Source organism: Synchiropus splendidus, chromosome 12 (genome assembly GCF_027744825.2).
Source record: "Synchiropus splendidus isolate RoL2022-P1 chromosome 12, RoL_Sspl_1.0, whole genome shotgun sequence".
Lineage (NCBI taxonomy): Eukaryota > Metazoa > Chordata > Actinopteri > Syngnathiformes > Callionymidae > Synchiropus > Synchiropus splendidus.
In genome coordinates, this window is record NC_071345.1 from 1818463 (window position 1) to 1833241 (window position 14779).

At 59.5% G+C, this 14779-nt stretch overlaps 3 protein-coding genes across 5 annotated transcripts; 1 reads left to right on the top strand and 2 right to left on the bottom strand.

The window, feature by feature from the left end:
* Nucleotides 1-244: 244 nt before the first annotated feature.
* nkx2.4b (NK2 homeobox 4b) lies at nucleotides 245-2001 on the bottom strand. Its single transcript, XM_053881382.1, has 2 exons — nucleotides 1511-2001; nucleotides 245-868 (listed from the first exon to the last, which is right to left on the bottom strand). Exons 1-2 carry the CDS (start codon nucleotides 1875-1877, stop codon nucleotides 351-353), a joined length of 885 nt encoding a protein of 294 aa, XP_053737357.1. The 5' UTR covers nucleotides 1878-2001; the 3' UTR covers nucleotides 245-350.
* A 2789-nt stretch (nucleotides 2002-4790) lies between these two features.
* LOC128768802 (SUN domain-containing protein 2-like) lies at nucleotides 4791-8730 on the top strand. Of its 3 annotated transcripts, none has more exons than XM_053881982.1 (10): nucleotides 4791-4895; nucleotides 6316-6409; nucleotides 6480-6670; nucleotides 6836-7072; nucleotides 7140-7255; nucleotides 7333-7506; nucleotides 7698-7787; nucleotides 7863-8006; nucleotides 8065-8130; nucleotides 8251-8730. In XM_053881982.1, the coding sequence occupies exons 2-8, from the start codon at nucleotides 6318-6320 to the stop codon at nucleotides 7995-7997; spliced, it is 1035 nt and encodes a 344-aa protein (XP_053737957.1). In that variant the 5' UTR covers nucleotides 4791-4895; nucleotides 6316-6317; the 3' UTR covers nucleotides 7998-8006; nucleotides 8065-8130; nucleotides 8251-8730. The 3 variants fall into 3 exon arrangements, with proteins under 3 accessions (XP_053737957.1, XP_053737958.1, XP_053737956.1); XM_053881981.1 differs by lacking the exon at nucleotides 4791-4895 and adding an exon at nucleotides 6056-6243; XM_053881983.1 differs by lacking the exon at nucleotides 6316-6409 and having other exon boundaries at nucleotides 4795-4895.
* Nucleotides 8731-9011: 281 nt separating this feature from the next.
* cebpz (CCAAT enhancer binding protein zeta) lies at nucleotides 9012-14713 on the bottom strand. The gene is made up of 16 exons (XM_053881892.1): nucleotides 14397-14713; nucleotides 12588-14026; nucleotides 11828-12059; nucleotides 11617-11767; nucleotides 11457-11548; nucleotides 11342-11395; nucleotides 11177-11279; nucleotides 11055-11114; nucleotides 10922-10988; nucleotides 10754-10857; nucleotides 10627-10687; nucleotides 10327-10511; nucleotides 9875-9982; nucleotides 9745-9803; nucleotides 9603-9684; nucleotides 9012-9400 (listed from the first exon to the last, which is right to left on the bottom strand). Exons 1-16 carry the CDS (start codon nucleotides 14667-14669, stop codon nucleotides 9246-9248), a joined length of 3225 nt encoding a protein of 1074 aa, XP_053737867.1. The 5' UTR covers nucleotides 14670-14713; the 3' UTR covers nucleotides 9012-9245.
* Nucleotides 14714-14779: the final 66 nt, after the last annotated feature.

Consider the following 14779-nt stretch of genomic DNA (forward strand, 5'->3'; position numbering starts at 1 on the left):
TCGATCTGCTGTGAATTATTTGGCTTGAGTGAATTTGAAAGGTCAAAGTTTTCACTTCTGTCTCGATAAAAACTGACAGTCGATGTTTCAATTTACTCTTCATTTTTCCCTCGCTCAATTCACTCGTGTTCGGGCTCGGTTCTGCCGAGGCCTCAGTCAAATTCGGAACTCGCGCGAACGGTTAGGATTCAGAAAGAAAGAATTGAGCTTGGTTCTGATTCACAGTTTCGCTTTATTGCTCCAAACGTTGCGGAACCTCCAGAGATTCCGAGGTTTAAAAAAAAAATAGTCCATGGGCAGTTCCGACTCCGGCCGGCGCCGCAGTCCAGAAGCGGCTCTTCTGGTCCGTTCTACCACGTCCTGCCCAACAGTAAATTGGCGCCAAACACACCGCCCGAGTAAGACTCGATCAGCGTCTCGTCCGTCTGTGTCGGCGGACTCGGGGACAGCTCCTCTGCCGAGGTCAGCGGCCGGGACGGCGCGTCCTCCCCGGCGCTGCCCTGTCGGCTCCCGGTTCCGCTCTTCTTCGCCCGTGTTGGTGAGTCGCAGGTCCGACGCGGGTCCCCGCACAGGCCGCCGTCCTGGTGCTGGGCCGCTTTGTCCCGAACTTGCCGCTTCAGCTTGTAGCGGTGGTTCTGGAACCAGATTTTAACCTGGTTCGGCGTGAGGTGGATGAGTCCCGCCAGGTGCTCTCGCTCCGGCGCCGACAGGTACCGCTGCTGCTTGAAGCGACGCTCCAGTTCGAAGACTTGGACCTGCGAGAACAGAACCCGGCGCTTCCTCCGCGGACCGAGACCGGCCGCGGGTTTGGAGGACGAGTCCAGCGCCGTCACGCTCATCCCGCCCGAACTGCTCATGAACCTGGAAACTTGGAGCGAAAGGCAGAGTTCAGAACCAGAGCGACGTCAGGAGCCGATCATGTCTCTTCACTGCAACGAAATCGATTTTTATTGTTTGGAAATGAATCCGAAACACGCGAGTGGGCCGCGTCAGCTCGGAGGACGGACGGGTTTGGGCCCGACCGCCGTCCGTTCGTGAAGTCTAGACACAGAAACTAAAGAGTCTAAAACACACGTTTTGTTTTTTTTTAATCACAAAGCTAATTTTCTTTTTCTTTTTAGCGAGGGAATCCGAACCGAGCTGACAACACAAGTTGTGACGGGAAAGATGAAGAGGATTTGTGGCGCTAGATTTTTAAGTAACAGGAGCGACACACACAAAGCGATGGAAAACTCAAGCGGATTTTTAATGTGATTTTAAATTTCGTTTTTTGATTGTATTGTCATCATTATCATTGATTATTATTATTATTTATTTATTTATTTTTCATTTTTTATTTTTATCATTATTACGAACGAAACCGGGCTTCGGGTCAAGCGCGCGCTCCTCGCTGGTTTTGTCTTTCTAAACCTTCGAGATTAAATTTATTTAATCTCTTAATTTAAAGAAGGGAAAAAAATGCCTTAAGTAGTCTAAAAATGTTTCCAGGGGAAAAGTTGTCTGCTCTTACTGGTCTGGTACCGCGGTTCCGGGCTGCTGTACCAGGCCGCGGCTCCCGCCGCCCGGACCGTGTCCGGGTAGCTCGGCAGCTCTCCGATGGTTCCGATGCCCCCGTTGCAGAACCCGCCGACGGGACCGGTGAACTGAGTCACGTGATAGGACCCGCCCGGGCCCAGAACCGCGGGGCCGGATGCTGATGAAGAGGAGGACAGGTGGTTGTGATGAAGGTTCTGCTGGTGGTGTTGGCTCCCGGGCGGAGACACCTGCTGGTGCCGGTAGGCGGGATCCATCATGCCGAACCTCCGGTACTGCTCCTCCATGGGGCTCAGGATGTCCGAGACCGAGAAAGGCGTGGCGTGTTTGGGGCTGAAGGTCATGATCTCCGGTCCCGGTCGGCTCTGGTCGCGGGTCTGCGGCCCGGACTCCCCGCTGTTTCGGCTGCTGCTTCTGAGTCCGGACTGGAGTCCAGCTGCTGGTGGGACCAGAACTCCAGCCGGACCCAGACACCTCGGGGGGCGGGGCCTCCTGTGACTGACGTGAGGAATCCTCGGCAGATCTAGTTTGGGCCGCGGAGGGACACGCAGCTCCGAGCCTGGACCGGGTTCCAGGTGCGGCTCGTCGCTTGTAATCACGTGTTTTCAGAGGCTTGTTGCCGAACTCGTTGTGAAGAAACCGCAAAGCTTGAGCGTCGCCTTCATCACCACCAGCATCTTCATCGTCACCGCGGCGCTGGGCTGGCGGCTGATGACGTCACCTCCGTCGTGGAGGTCAGAGGTCATGGCACTTCGTGGGTGAGAGTGGTGGTTTAGGGAGACAGTGACGTCAGACACACTGACGTATTCGACTCTTAATGTGGGGCGACTTCCAGTCACTCGCAGCTCAGCGCCGAGTTAACAGCTCCAAGTCCTCGGAGCTCTGCTGCCGCCTGCTGCCAGGAACTGGGAGCGCGGCCACTGTTCGATTTGGAGTCACGTCACTGCGTTCCCTGCACGCGCCAAACAAACAAGTTGCGACTCGGTGATGCAGCTGCTTTATTTAACTTCAACAAGTCCCGCGCAGTTCAGAGTCAGGTGTTGTGACGTCACAACAGTCGTTCACATCGATCCCCAGGAAACCACCAGCATGTCACGTGACCACCACGTTCACATCAAGACTCTACATAAACGACACGTTTGCGTCCTCAGCGACCCCTAGTGGCCATCTGTGAGCCCGCGCTCTCAACTCGGACCTGCCAAAGTCTGGGGTCAACCGCCGGGCAGCCATGTTGGATTGCGGCCGGCTCGTCCAGTTCCTCCTGCGATGACGATGTGGGGCGTTCCACTCTGATGGGCCCAACCTGGTCAAGGTTCAGCAGGTCGCCACTAGGTGTCACTGAAGTCGTCCGTTCAAGTGTTCCGGTCCAAGTGCGGTCCGAGTCTTCACCAGCTCCAGCGGTACAGGTGCTGGAGCCCGGGAGGCGGCTGCAGGACGGCGGGCAGCAGCGGGGCGTGTGCGCACAGCGGGGCCTCCAGGTGGCGCCCGCACGGCTTCCCACTCCTCACCAGCAGGGGGAGGCCGGAGCGGCGCGGGGGCAGCAGCCGCAGCGCCTCCAGCTGGCGCTGCGCCCCGGCCCGCTTCAGCTTGTAGCGGTGGTTCTGGAACCAGATCTTAACCTGGTTGGGGGTGAGGTGGAGCAGTCCCGCCAGGTGCTCGCGCTCCGGCGCCGTCAGGTACCGCTGCTGCCGAAAGCGACGCTGCAGCTCGAAGGTCTGCGCTTTGGAGAACAAGACGCGCCGCTTCCTGCCGCGGCTGCGCTCCGCCGCGCCGCCGGAGTCCTGGCCGCGGGCCGGGCTCGGGCCAGGCTCGGCCCCGGCCCGCGGCGGGAGGCCGCGCCCTGCGGAGCGAGAGCAGAGCAGCGGTGAGCGGTTTATTTCCCGCCAGGAGATTAAAAAAAAATAAAAATAAAAATTTATCATTCTAGGAGGGAAATAATCTGGCGGGATTATTCACGCGCGTTCAATTTGGAACAATGAACGGACGGAACAATTCACCACTTCGTACGACAAAAATGAATGGTGAAGACTGGCGCGTCAACGCGGGATCAAATCTTCACATGAACGGGATCCTCTGACACTGAACTAACTTTCTTCATAATCCCAACCTCAGTCACCGCCGCGACCATCTCGAGCAACGACACGCTTCCTCACGCGTCACAGTCCACTTCACCTGGCGGGTCTCGGCTCGTCATTACATGGAAACCCAAATCCCCACGGCGGGCCTCACGTGTCAGACTGGACCCTCCGCTCCGGCGGAACCGACCCGCGTCCTCCGCGGACCCCGGCGCTTTGGCCCCGGCCTCCGCCCGCTCCTCCTCCGTGGCGCCGCGATCCGGCATCTTCAGGATGTCCCGAACCGAGAAGCCGGTTCTGGTGCCGCAGGACGTGGCGGGAGAATCCATGGCGGGAAGGTGAGAGTCAAGTCCGGAGCGAAGCCCGGAGCTGGACGGAACCGATCGCCTGAAACATGAGTGAGGAAGATGAGGATGCTTTTAAAGTGTGTGTGTGTGTGTGTGTGTGTGTGTGTGTGTGTGTGTGTGTGTGTGTGTGTGTGTGTGTGTGTGTGTGTGTGTGTGTGTGTGTGTGTGTGAGGGAGCGCGCGGGGGCGGGTCACAGCGGAGGTTCTGATCCACATCGCTCGGGTTAAGTCTCACCACCGTGTGGGCTTGGTTCCAGCCCTGGTTTGGTTCAGTGTCAAACTCTTTTTCCATGTTGAACTGTTCGGGCTTTTCTTCTCTCGCGTTTACATTCGCACGCTCCGTTCAGAACCGGAACCGTCCAGTTCTCCCGGAGGTCCAGTTGGACCTGGGCCTCCAGACTGGAACGGAGGTCAGTGTTTTAAATCACCTGCCTTCCCTCTTCACCTGATCCTCATCTTCATCGTTCACCTGCACACACACACACACACTTGCCTCTCTGTCCTTGTGGGGACCGCTCCTGGCCATCACCCTTTACCCAGCCTCTAAACACATGGTTCACCTGAACCAGGACTCGGAACCAGACTGGCCTCTGTTGGGTGAACACACAGACGCGGACTATGGCTGAGAACAGTCGATCACTCGTGGGGACACAGCGCCCTCTGCCGTCGCGTTGACGGAAAGCACAGCCGTGTCCACATTCGGCAAACAAAGACACCGGTGCGCGGCTGTGATGAGCGCCGCTCGTTGATGACGTCATCAAGGTGTCCGTGGGCGGATCAAAGGGCAGGAGAGGGTTAAAAGTTTGGCTGAGGCTGCAGCGCCACCTGCCACCTGAAGAGGAAGCACCGCTGATGGACTCACCCATGGAGCCCCGCCCCCACCTGAGGCTCCCCACCCTGGCCCCTCGCACGCCCCGCCCTCTTGCCCAGGAGCCCCACAAGTGAGTCCTACCTCCAGCACTCACTGCCTGTGAGTGTGTGTGAGAGAGGGAGAGCGATAGAGAGAGAAGGAGAAGGAGGGAGAGACAGAGGGAGGGAGAGCGGGACCCACAGGTAGAGAGAGGGAGCAAGAGTGAGAGAGCAAGAGAGACAAGGAGGTAGAACAAGAAAGAGAGAGGGCGAGAGAGAGAGCGAACAGACCGTCAGATAGAGCGAGAGAGAGAGAGGACCCTCAGGCAGAGAGGGGGAGAGAGAGTGGGAGAGGGAGAACGAGAGAGAAGGAGAGGGAGAGAGAGAAAGCGGACCCTCAGGTAGAGAGAGGGAGAGTGGGAGGAAGAGAGCGAGAGCACAAGAGAGAGAAGGAGGTAGAGCGAGAATGAGAGAGAGCCAGGGAGAGAGTGAGGGAGAGAGTAAGAAGGAGAGACAGAGTGAGAGAGGGAGGACAAGCGGACCCTTAGGTAGAGAGAGAGAAGGCCCCTCAGGTAGAGAGAGGGAGAGTGGGAGGAAGAGAACGAGAGTGAGAGAGCAAGAGAGAGAAGGAGGTAGAGCGAGAATGAGAGAGAGCGAGGGAGAGAGTAAGAAGGAGAGAGAGAGTGAGAGAGGGAGGACAAGCGGACCCTTAGGTAGAGAGAGAGAAAGAGAGAGAGGAGGCCCCTCAGGTAGAGAGAGGGAGAGTGGGAGGAAGAGAACGAGAGTGAGAGAGCAAAAGAGAGGAGGTAGAGCGAGAATGAGAGAGAGCCAGGGAGAGAGTGAGGGAGAGAGTAAGAAGGAGAGACAGAGTGAGAGAGGGAGGACAAGCGGACCCTTAGGTAGAGAGAGAGAAAGAGAGAGAGAGAAGGCCCCTCAGGTAGAGAGAGGGAGAGTGGGAGGAAGAGAACGAGAGTGAGAGAGCAAGAGAGAGAAGGAGGTAGAGCGAGAATGAGAGAGAGCGAGGGACAGAGTGAGGGAGAGAGCAAGAAGGAGAGAGAGAGTGAAAGAGAGAGAGCGAGCGGACCCTCAGGTAGCGAGAGAGAGAGTGGGCCCCTCAGGCCCCTGAGGCCCAGGCGAGCCACCTCCCTTTGATGTCGCAGCGCTGCCTTTGATGGCGGCGAGCTCTTTGAAGCGCAGCAGAAACGCCTATATGAGAGGAGGCAGCGCCGCGGCGTCAGACGTGGAGATGTTGCTGTGTGGTCAGGTGACACCCGACATCCCATAATAGCACGCAGCGCTGCTGGTCTTCTGCCTTTGACTCGCAGCTAGAGGGCGCCATGTCCGAGAGCACGAGAGAGAGAACACGACTCAGTTGCAGCCGCTTCTTTCTCACACCACAGCGATGAGTGATAGTCATCTGCCGAAACATTAGGACCACTGGTCGGTTTGGTCGTAATGTTCCGGCCACCTCATGCGTGGATGACCAACCCGCTTCTCCCTGGTGTCTTCCAGACATGGCGCTCAGGAGGAGTCCTCGCCTGGTGGCCAACGGCTACTATGACCTCAGCGGCCTGAGGACAGTCTTTTATAAGGAGAGATTGTTCAGGTGTGTGTGTGTGTGGGGTCGCGCACGCATGGGTGCAGGCTCCGTCCCCTGACTACGCCCTATCCTGCAGAGTGTTTAAGAGTCGTAAGCGGAGACGCCAGCGTCCCCTTCAAAAGGACATCAACAACAATAACGAGGACATGGGGGAGTCGGACTGGGACGACTGGATGGACGACTCGGACCTGGACCAGCAAGTCAGGGCGAGCTGGGAGCTTCGCTCGCTCTTCCTGCTGTCGCTGGCACTTCTGGTCATTCTCTTCGGTAGGTGGCAGCATTGACCTGACTCACACCCGACTGACTCACCCGACTGACTCACACATCACGGACTCACACCTGACTGATTTACACCTGACTGACTCACCCACCCGACTGACTCACACTGGATCTGACTGGATCTTTGTCTGACGGAGGGTGTTGGTCTTCCAGGTCTGCTTTTCACTCCTGCCTCCAAGTTCCGGAACCTTTCAGACGACTCAGCCTTCCTGAGTCTCCCGTCGGCACCGAGTGCCATCTTTCACGACTCTCAGAAGATGCTGGAGCAACTCCTGCTGATGCAGCGGAGGATGAGCGAGATGGAGCGCGAGCTGCAGATGCTGAAGCAACACGTAGACCTGGTCCATCAGCCCACGGACCTGCTGGAGAACTACGCCCTGGAGAGCCTGGGTCCGTCCTGGTGGGCCCTTCGCAGGCAGCTGTGACTCGGAGTCTAACCCCACTCTTCTGTCCTCAGGCGCCGACATCGTCCTGTGCAGATCCTCCAGCACCTACCTGGGCCCTCCGACCCACTGGTACCTCCTCTTTTTCCCCAAGTACCGCCCAGCCAGGAGCCCCAGAACTGTCCTCCAGGTGATGCTGGCTCCAGACGCCCCTCTGTGGAGGCTCTGCTGCCTCTCACACCGTACCTGTGGTTGTGGTCTTGACAGGGGAAGGCAGAGCTGGTCCCAGGGCAGTGCTGGCCCTTCGTGGGCTCGGCGGGTCGGCTGCTCATCTCCCTGCCGTACCCGGTCCACGTGCACCACGTTGCCCTGGGCCACATCACCAAGCAGGAGTCAGTCAACCACACCATCCTCAGTGCCCCCAAGGAGTTCTCTGTCAACGTGAGTCCAGGGTCAGCGGTTACTCGCGGACCTCAGGTCCGCCTAGTCTCGCTCACCAGCCACTCACCAGTCATCGAGTCATGAGCCCCAGTCAGTTTTTGGCAGGCATGCGGTGACCCGCTGCCACACAGGCCGGACCCGAGTGAGAGTTGCGGTGAGTCAGAGTCATGGCTCCCACCACTGTTTTCCAGGGCTTCATGAACCTGAACGAAATCGGGACACACCTGGGAACGTTCACGTACCATGACGAGGGCAAGTCAGTCCAGGTGTTCAGGATCCCGGTGAGTCCAAGTCCTTGTGATGGACTCCAGTCCTCTGCTGTTCTCAGTGACTCTCCTCACCTCCCCCACCTCCAGGACCACCAGGACAAGGTCTTCAAGTTCGTGGAGCTCAAGATTCACAGTAACTGGGGCCACCCTGACTACACCTGTCTGTATTCGGTCCGGGTCCACGGCAGGCTGGAGGTCCCGGGTCTGCACTCGCCCGAGTGAGGAGTTATGGTGAGCCAGGGTCTGTGACCCAGACCCCGCTGGTGTCTGATGGGCTCCTGTCCATCAGGTTCCCATGGAACATCCCCCGCTGGCCGCAACAGGAAGTGCACACGCGAGACCGGGCGGCGCTGACGTGAGTGCATTACTGCCAACTGTCTCAGACCGGCCCTGCTCCCACTGTGGCCCTGTGAGGACTGGTCTGACCTTCTACCACAGAACTGCTCACATTAGTCTGTGCGGTCTTGTTCTGAAGGACCAGAGTCAGGTGCCCGTGGTCCTGCTCACAGTAGCAGCAGTGGAGAAGCAGAGCCGTCAGCTGCGACTTGCAGGGCGTCTCCAGGGAGGAGGAGGAGGAGGAGGAGCCTGTGGTCGCGGCTGGAGTCGGTCACCAGTCGTTTCCGTTGACGCTCTCCGTGAGCCGCTTCACCGGAGAGGCTTCACCTGGCGCTGATCCACCTCCAGCCCGGCAGGTGGCGCACCTGAGACGCTCGCAGCTGACGCGCGTGGCACACGGAAGAAGAAAGCCCGTGGAGGACGGGACGTCCGAAGGCGCAGTCTCACTCTCCGTCGAGCTCCGGCTGCTCACCGCGGAGTCGGAGCTAAGCGGCTAACCGCAGGGTGCGTGACGTCACCCGGCGCGTCTGCTTCACTCACGTGAGTCCAACACGGTGACCCAGGTTTGTCGACCCGTTTGCTTCGTGTTCAGGAGACGCTCGCGTGTGACGTGTTCCCGGGCGAGATGAGCGGGCGGAGGCTGGTGAAGGGCGTCCTGCTGGCCGAGCTGCTGGGCGTCTTCGGGGCGTACGCGCTGTTCCAGGCCATGGACCGCAGTCAAGGTACCGTGACCCGCTCGTGTCCAGCCCGGTGCTGAGCTCCGGTCTGACTCGGACTCTGTTGCTCTGCAGACTTCAGGAGGACCATGAGCGACAGGTGTCCCTCCGTCCTGGAAGGTGAGTGGGCACGCGGCCGGAGGTTCGGTCAGGTGTCAGTCTCGGGTCTGGTCCCAGAGGCCCGCCAGACCGGGGTTCATCATCAGTTCATCTGTTCTTCGCTACTGTTGGTGAATGACAGGCAGGGGGCGGCAGCGAGCCTCAGGAGATCCACACCTTTATTTCCTCAACACAGCTCAGTCACATGCTCCACCTGGCACTACCCAGTCTCTCTCTCTCTCTGCAGTTTACTACCGCTCCAACGAGTGGGCCGGCGTGTCCGGGAGCCGCGAGCGGGACCAGCAGTCGTGGGCTGGCACTACTTCCTCCTCCTCTTGCTCGCGGTGACGGCCTTGGCTCCCATGCGCCACGACCTCTTCCTGCTGAACATGGCCTTCCTCCGCCGCAGCGTCTTGGCATCGCGGCCGTGGATCCAGTCGTCGCGCTGGGACTCCCACCGGAGCTGCTTCACACCTGCGGACCACAGAGGAGTTACAGGGCTCAGGTCCGGGCTCGCGGCGGCGAGGGCTCGAGGCCCGGCCCGTCTTCACGGCGCCTCAGTGGACGTCACAAGACGTTGAAATAAAAACCTGAAGGAAAACCTGCTCTCTGCTCAGCTGTTCTGTGACGGCGAGTGACCTCCGCTACCCTCTGTAAGGGCAGGTCACGTGCTCACCTGCTTTGTCGGGGTTCGCCATGGCGTTCAGTCCCATGCTGTCCAGCTTGGAGCCACTGTTCTCGTCCAGCAACTCGCCAAACTGGAAGACAAACGCATGTCACTGTGTGGGTCGGAGGTCAGAGGCGGGTCACCAGCTCACCTCCTCAGCGGCAGCAAACATGGCGCTCTCCTCCTTCTTCTTCTTCCTGTCCGTCGACCCTGTGAGAGCATCACAACATTCAAGCCTCCGTCTTCCACAGTCTGAGCTCAGTGGGGGGGAGAGTACTGACGTGTTGCGGAGGCAGCACGCGCTGACCTCTTCCTCTCGACCGCTGTCTTCGTGTTTGTAGGTGAAGCCGACTCTGCGCCAAACACGTCGTCATCGTCCAGCTCCGGAACTGTGGAGGAAAAGCAGGTGACCCTCTTCAGGCCCAGTCCTCACCCTCAACCCCAGCACTGGCTTCTGGGCGCCCTCCACTGTCAAGTGACTGCGCCTCATGGCGTCATGGCTGCCGCGGTGTGGCGCTGCTGATCATCGCACTTGGTTTGGCGAACCAGCGGAGGAGAAGTGCGCGAAGCTCGCGCTGTTTTGTGTGTGCCAAAGTTAGCCTGGATGCTAGCCGAGCGTGGTTTGTTCAGAAGAACTAACAAGACACTTGTTGGTCTCGTGGGACACAGTCGACCCACGAGTTGTCCTGCAGAGCCTCGGCGCGAGTGTGAGGTGAGAGGGTCACATGATCACCTTCCTCCCCGTCGCTCCCGCCGTCAGCGTCCATGAAGGTCCCGCCGTCTTCGTCCAGCTCATCGCCGAAGTCCTCGTCCATGCTGCCCAAAGACACTTCCTCGTCGTCCAGGTCATCCAAGTCCGACGCCTCTGAGTCGTCAGAACCAGCCGCCGCTGCCTTTGGTCTGTTGCTCTTCACGTGACTGCGGGAAGAAAACGTCATTACGCTGCTGCTGCCAGCAAGCGGCGCCAGAGAGGCGGTGCTTTCCAGGCTCTGCAGCTTCAGCAGGGTGGGAAGAGACGCGAGTGGAGTCTCACCTGGCGAAGTCCAAGTCGTCGTCCTTCATGTCGGGGAAATACGAGTCGCCCTCGCACGAGTCTGCGCGCGCACAGACACACGGGTCCGGTTAGGCCACGCCCACTCACGCCGCTGACACAAGCTCACCCAAGATTCTTTCAAACTCCTCGTCATCCACGTCGTCCACGCTCTCGCCGTCGCTGTCTGCTCGCCGCCGCACTCGCTTCTCCTGCTGGCGCTTCTTGAAGAAGCTGCAGGATGACGGTCACCAGGACGTCAGTCGTCATGACGACCAGGGTAGGGTCAGAGACTCACCGGTAGAAGAAGACCTCATCGACGGGAACCTGACTCTCGTCCTTGGAGAGGAACTCATCGCTGTTCACTGAGGCGGGTGAGAGGAAATCAGAGCGTCAGAGCCCGATGGGACGGCATCGACAGGCCGACTCACCCGGAAGGGACCCGCTGGCCGACTTGTGTTTGGGTCGAGAGGCCACGGCGTCCGTGTTTCCTGTGGGCGAGCAGACACGTGGTCAGGTGACGGTGGATGGCGAACGGCGCAGTGTCACTTACGTTTGCCTTTCTGCTGTTTGGGGTTCCGGAACACAAAGCGGTCCAGAAAGCGGATCAGAGTGAAGTCCTGCAGCGGGTCGCCCGAGTACCGGATGGACTCACCCTGAGGGGGATGGGCGGCAGGTTGAGTGGCGAGCAGACGAGGCGCCGCCTCTGAAAACTCACCTGCAGTAGCGTCCGAGCGAACAGCGCCACCGAGGGGTGGAAGTGCAGCGCCAGCTGTGGGCCGGAACCAAACGTTAGCCGCGAAACCCAGACACCCGAGCCAGTGCATTCTCACCCGCTGGAGTTCCCACAGCGTGCTCCGGTCAGCACCGCAGAACAGGGGGTTCCTGTGGAGCGGGTCGTAGCTCTGGTTCTGCTTCTGCCCACCTGCGGGACAAAAGCCGGCCTGTCAGCTGACGGTCACATGACTTCAGAGAGGCGTGCGTGTCGCAGACCCTCCAGGTTCTGGTGATGGACCCAGGATGCAGCGGGTTTGGCTGTGAACTCTCGGGACTTGTCGGCGTCCACCAGGCGCTGCTCACCCTCCTCCTTCTCCTCTTCTTCCTCAGGCAGATCTCTGAACTCCTCCTCCTCCTCGTCTCCATTCTGATGAAGGAGAAGGTCCAATCATCCTCATCCTCCTCAGCACCAGGCTCTCTATCTCACCTCAGCCTCCTGCAGCAGCACCTTCAGGCCCGGCTTGGCCTTCATGACCTCTGAAAGCAGGAAGAGGGCGCCGCAGGCGAAGCTGGCACTCTGCTGGGCGCTGACCTGCAGCAGGCGCTTGATGAAGGCCTTGACGCGGCGCAGCACGATGTCCGACTTGAGTGACTTGTACAGGAGGTTCAGGAACATTCCCTGCCGCCCGGACGAGGCCAGGCCCGGGTCCAGCAGCTTCCTGCGGACGCAGCAAGAGCAGGAACGTCAGACAAGCACCGCCCCTCACAGAGGTTCCGCTCAGGATGCTGCCGCCAATACTGGAGCGGAGCTCCGTCCAATATCCAACTATTTTCACCAGCGCAGCGGGAGACCTGCATGTGTTGATGTGAACCAAGGCAGACGAGCGCGTCAGAGAACCTATGAGGACCACTCCATCTCATCAAAGAAACAGGGATCCAGAGACTCCCTTCCCTGGATTCAAAATCACTTTCTAACTACCATGGTGTAGTCCACCACACTCTCCACAGCTGTCACATGCCGGTGTCGGCTGTGGAGCTGGAGAGCGTGGCGCCGTCACGGTCTCCTCATGTTCACGTGTGCAGGTCCAATGTCGAGCGAGTCAGCCGAGTGTCGAATTTATGGTGAGATGCAGAATTGTCACCGTGAAGACTGTGTTTAGCGGGATATCGCGTACGATCAGCTATCGCCCCTCTCTAACGCAGCCTCAGGTGAAACAGGAGCCGTGAGCCCGTGAAGCGCCACCCACCTGTAGAGCGCCACGTAGTAGCGGTCCGACACGCTCTGCTGCGAGTCCATGACCTGGAAGAGCAGCATGAGCGCCTGCACGGCCGTGTTGAAGCGCACCAGGTGGAGCACCTTGAAGAGCGTGTCCAGCTGCTCGCCGACCTTCTGGTCGCCGGCGCTGGCGTAGGGATACGCCCGGTTGACGCCCGACAGCAGCGCGCTCAGCATCTTGGACTCTACCTCCTTCCTCTTGATGCAGGCGTGGAAGAAGGAGAAGTAGACGGCGATGAGCTTGGCGGCAAGCGGCGCCTCCTGGTGGCTGAGCCGCACCTGGCTGAGGAAGCAGACGGCGTAGTACTGGGCCTTGGCACCCACGTTGGGCCGGAACATGAGGCGCTCCACCTCGCAGCAGACCACAGCCCGCATGTTGGGGTGCTGGTGCAGCAGCGCCTCCAGCAGGTGGGAGGCCTTGGCCGCCGTCTTGTACTCGGGGTCGCCCAGCTTGTTGACCATCTGCACCAGCAGCGCCCGCTCCTGTTCGGGCCGCTGACTCAGCAGCTGGTGTGCTGTGGTCAGCGCGCGGGTCTTGGTAGCCTCCACCGTGTCGTGGGCGACGGCGTCCAGGGCCACCACAAACTGGGCCACCAGCTGCTTCAGCTGCTGCTCAAAGTACCAGAGCAGCAGGCGGCGGTCGCGGGCCTGGCGGTTGCCGCTGGTGCGCTGCTCCAGCTGGTCCAGGGGGCGGCAGGCGAAGGGCTGCAGCTTGCGGCTCTCGGGCAGCAGGTCGCTCAGCAGTAGCTCCCGCAGCGTGTCCAGCGCCATCAGGCCCATGCGGCGGCTGCCCTTCTTCTGCACCATGGACACCAGCTGCTCCACGTGCTCCAGCATGTGCACCGGGGCGTCCTGGATCAGCAGGGTCATGGCTGCCATGCGGTCGGCCAGGACGCCGGAGGAGACCACCGTCTTCATCCAGGCCGAGTTGGCCCCCTTCTGCAGGTTCTTCTGGGTCTTGTACAGGTCCACCTCATGCTGGTAGAGCTGGCGGGCCAGAGTCTGGTACTGGCTCACCAGTGCTGGATCCTGCTGCGTGGATGCCACCTCGTCTGTGTACTCCAGGTGGAACCACTTTCCGCCGGGCCGCACCAACAGGACTTGTCTCTGCTGGAACTCAAACAGCTTCTGTTTGGACCCGCTCCTGCCGCCGCTCTCCGTCTTCTCCTGGCTCTTCTCCTTCTGGCTCTTCTTCACGCTGGCGGCTGTGGTGTCCGGGGCGACGGGCTGGGCCCGGGCCCGGGCCCGCTGATCGACTGGACCCGGCTGCTGGCCCGACAGTGCCCGGATGCCCAGCTTGCTGATGAATTGCTCCAGCTCTCCAGCCTGCAGGTCGTCGATGGCCCCTTTCTTCCCTCCATCCTCCAGCTCGGCAGAGTCGTCTAGACCAGCCAGCAGCACGAAGTCCGCCTGAAGAACAGGACCCACTTAGAACCACTCACCCTGCACCGTCCAAAACCCTGCCCCCTCCCAACACACCATCTCAACCACTGACAACTAACCACTTGCTTTGTAAAAAAACACAGCTGTATGTGTGTGCGCGCTGACTGACTAATACCGACGAGTGTTAGAGCTGAACTTTCATGGAGACGCCAGTGACGTCACAGCAACCTTGGATGTTTACCGGCGTCAATAATCTGAAGCGAGAGAAGTAAGCAGCGGACGTTCTCACGCCGCATCTGCCGTGGTTTAAGTGGACTTCCAAAACCAAATTCTGCGGTTTGGACACGAGCAAACTAGGCGAGCTCCGAGCACAAACGTTTACAGAACCAGTACTGACCCGAGTCCCTCCGAGCCGCAGCACCTCCTCCAGACTGAGCTCTTCCTCGTCGTTTTCTGCGTCCGCAGACGCCCTCTCTTCCTCTTCTTCTTCTTCTGCTGCTGCTGCTTCTTCTTCTTCTTCTTCTCCGGCCTCTAGCGAGTCATGGTCCTGGTGGACGAGAGTCTTGTGGAAACTCATGGCTTTCTTCTTGTTTTTGGCCGCCATGCTGCTTCCAGCGTGAGGACACAACACGTGATACGGAAAGAGCGCTGGCTCTACTCGTGACGTCATTCCGGCACGGAAAGAGTTCCGGGATGGTTTCAAAGTTAAACACGTGACATTTGCCAAGGTTTTTCCCATGAGGTCAAGGTCGTTTATTATGTTTCCCGTCCCTTCATCGT

Coding starts and splice junctions, on each gene's coding strand:
- nkx2.4b (XM_053881382.1), bottom strand. CDS start 1,877: ATGACCTTCAGCCCCAAACACGCCACGCCTTTCTCGGTCTCGGACATC. Junction 869..1,510: donor GGAACCGCGGTACCAGACCA/GTAAGAGCAGAC, acceptor TTTCGCTCCAAG/TTTCCAGGTTCATGAGCAGT.
- LOC128768802 (XM_053881982.1), top strand. CDS start 6,318: ATGGCGCTCAGGAGGAGTCCTCGCCTGGTGGCCAACGGCTACTATGAC. Junction 6,410..6,479: donor TATAAGGAGAGATTGTTCAG/GTGTGTGTGTGT, acceptor CCTATCCTGCAG/AGTGTTTAAGAGTCGTAAGC. Junction 7,788..7,862: donor TCCAGGTGTTCAGGATCCCG/GTGAGTCCAAGT, acceptor CCCCACCTCCAG/GACCACCAGGACAAGGTCTT.
- cebpz (XM_053881892.1), bottom strand. CDS start 14,669: ATGACGTCACGAGTAGAGCCAGCGCTCTTTCCGTATCACGTGTTGTGT. Junction 12,060..12,587: donor TACTACGTGGCGCTCTACAG/GTGGGTGGCGCT, acceptor CTGCGTCCGCAG/GAAGCTGCTGGACCCGGGCC. Junction 9,804..9,874: donor GCGTGCTGCCTCCGCAACAC/GTCAGTACTCTC, acceptor ATGCTCTCACAG/GGTCGACGGACAGGAAGAAG.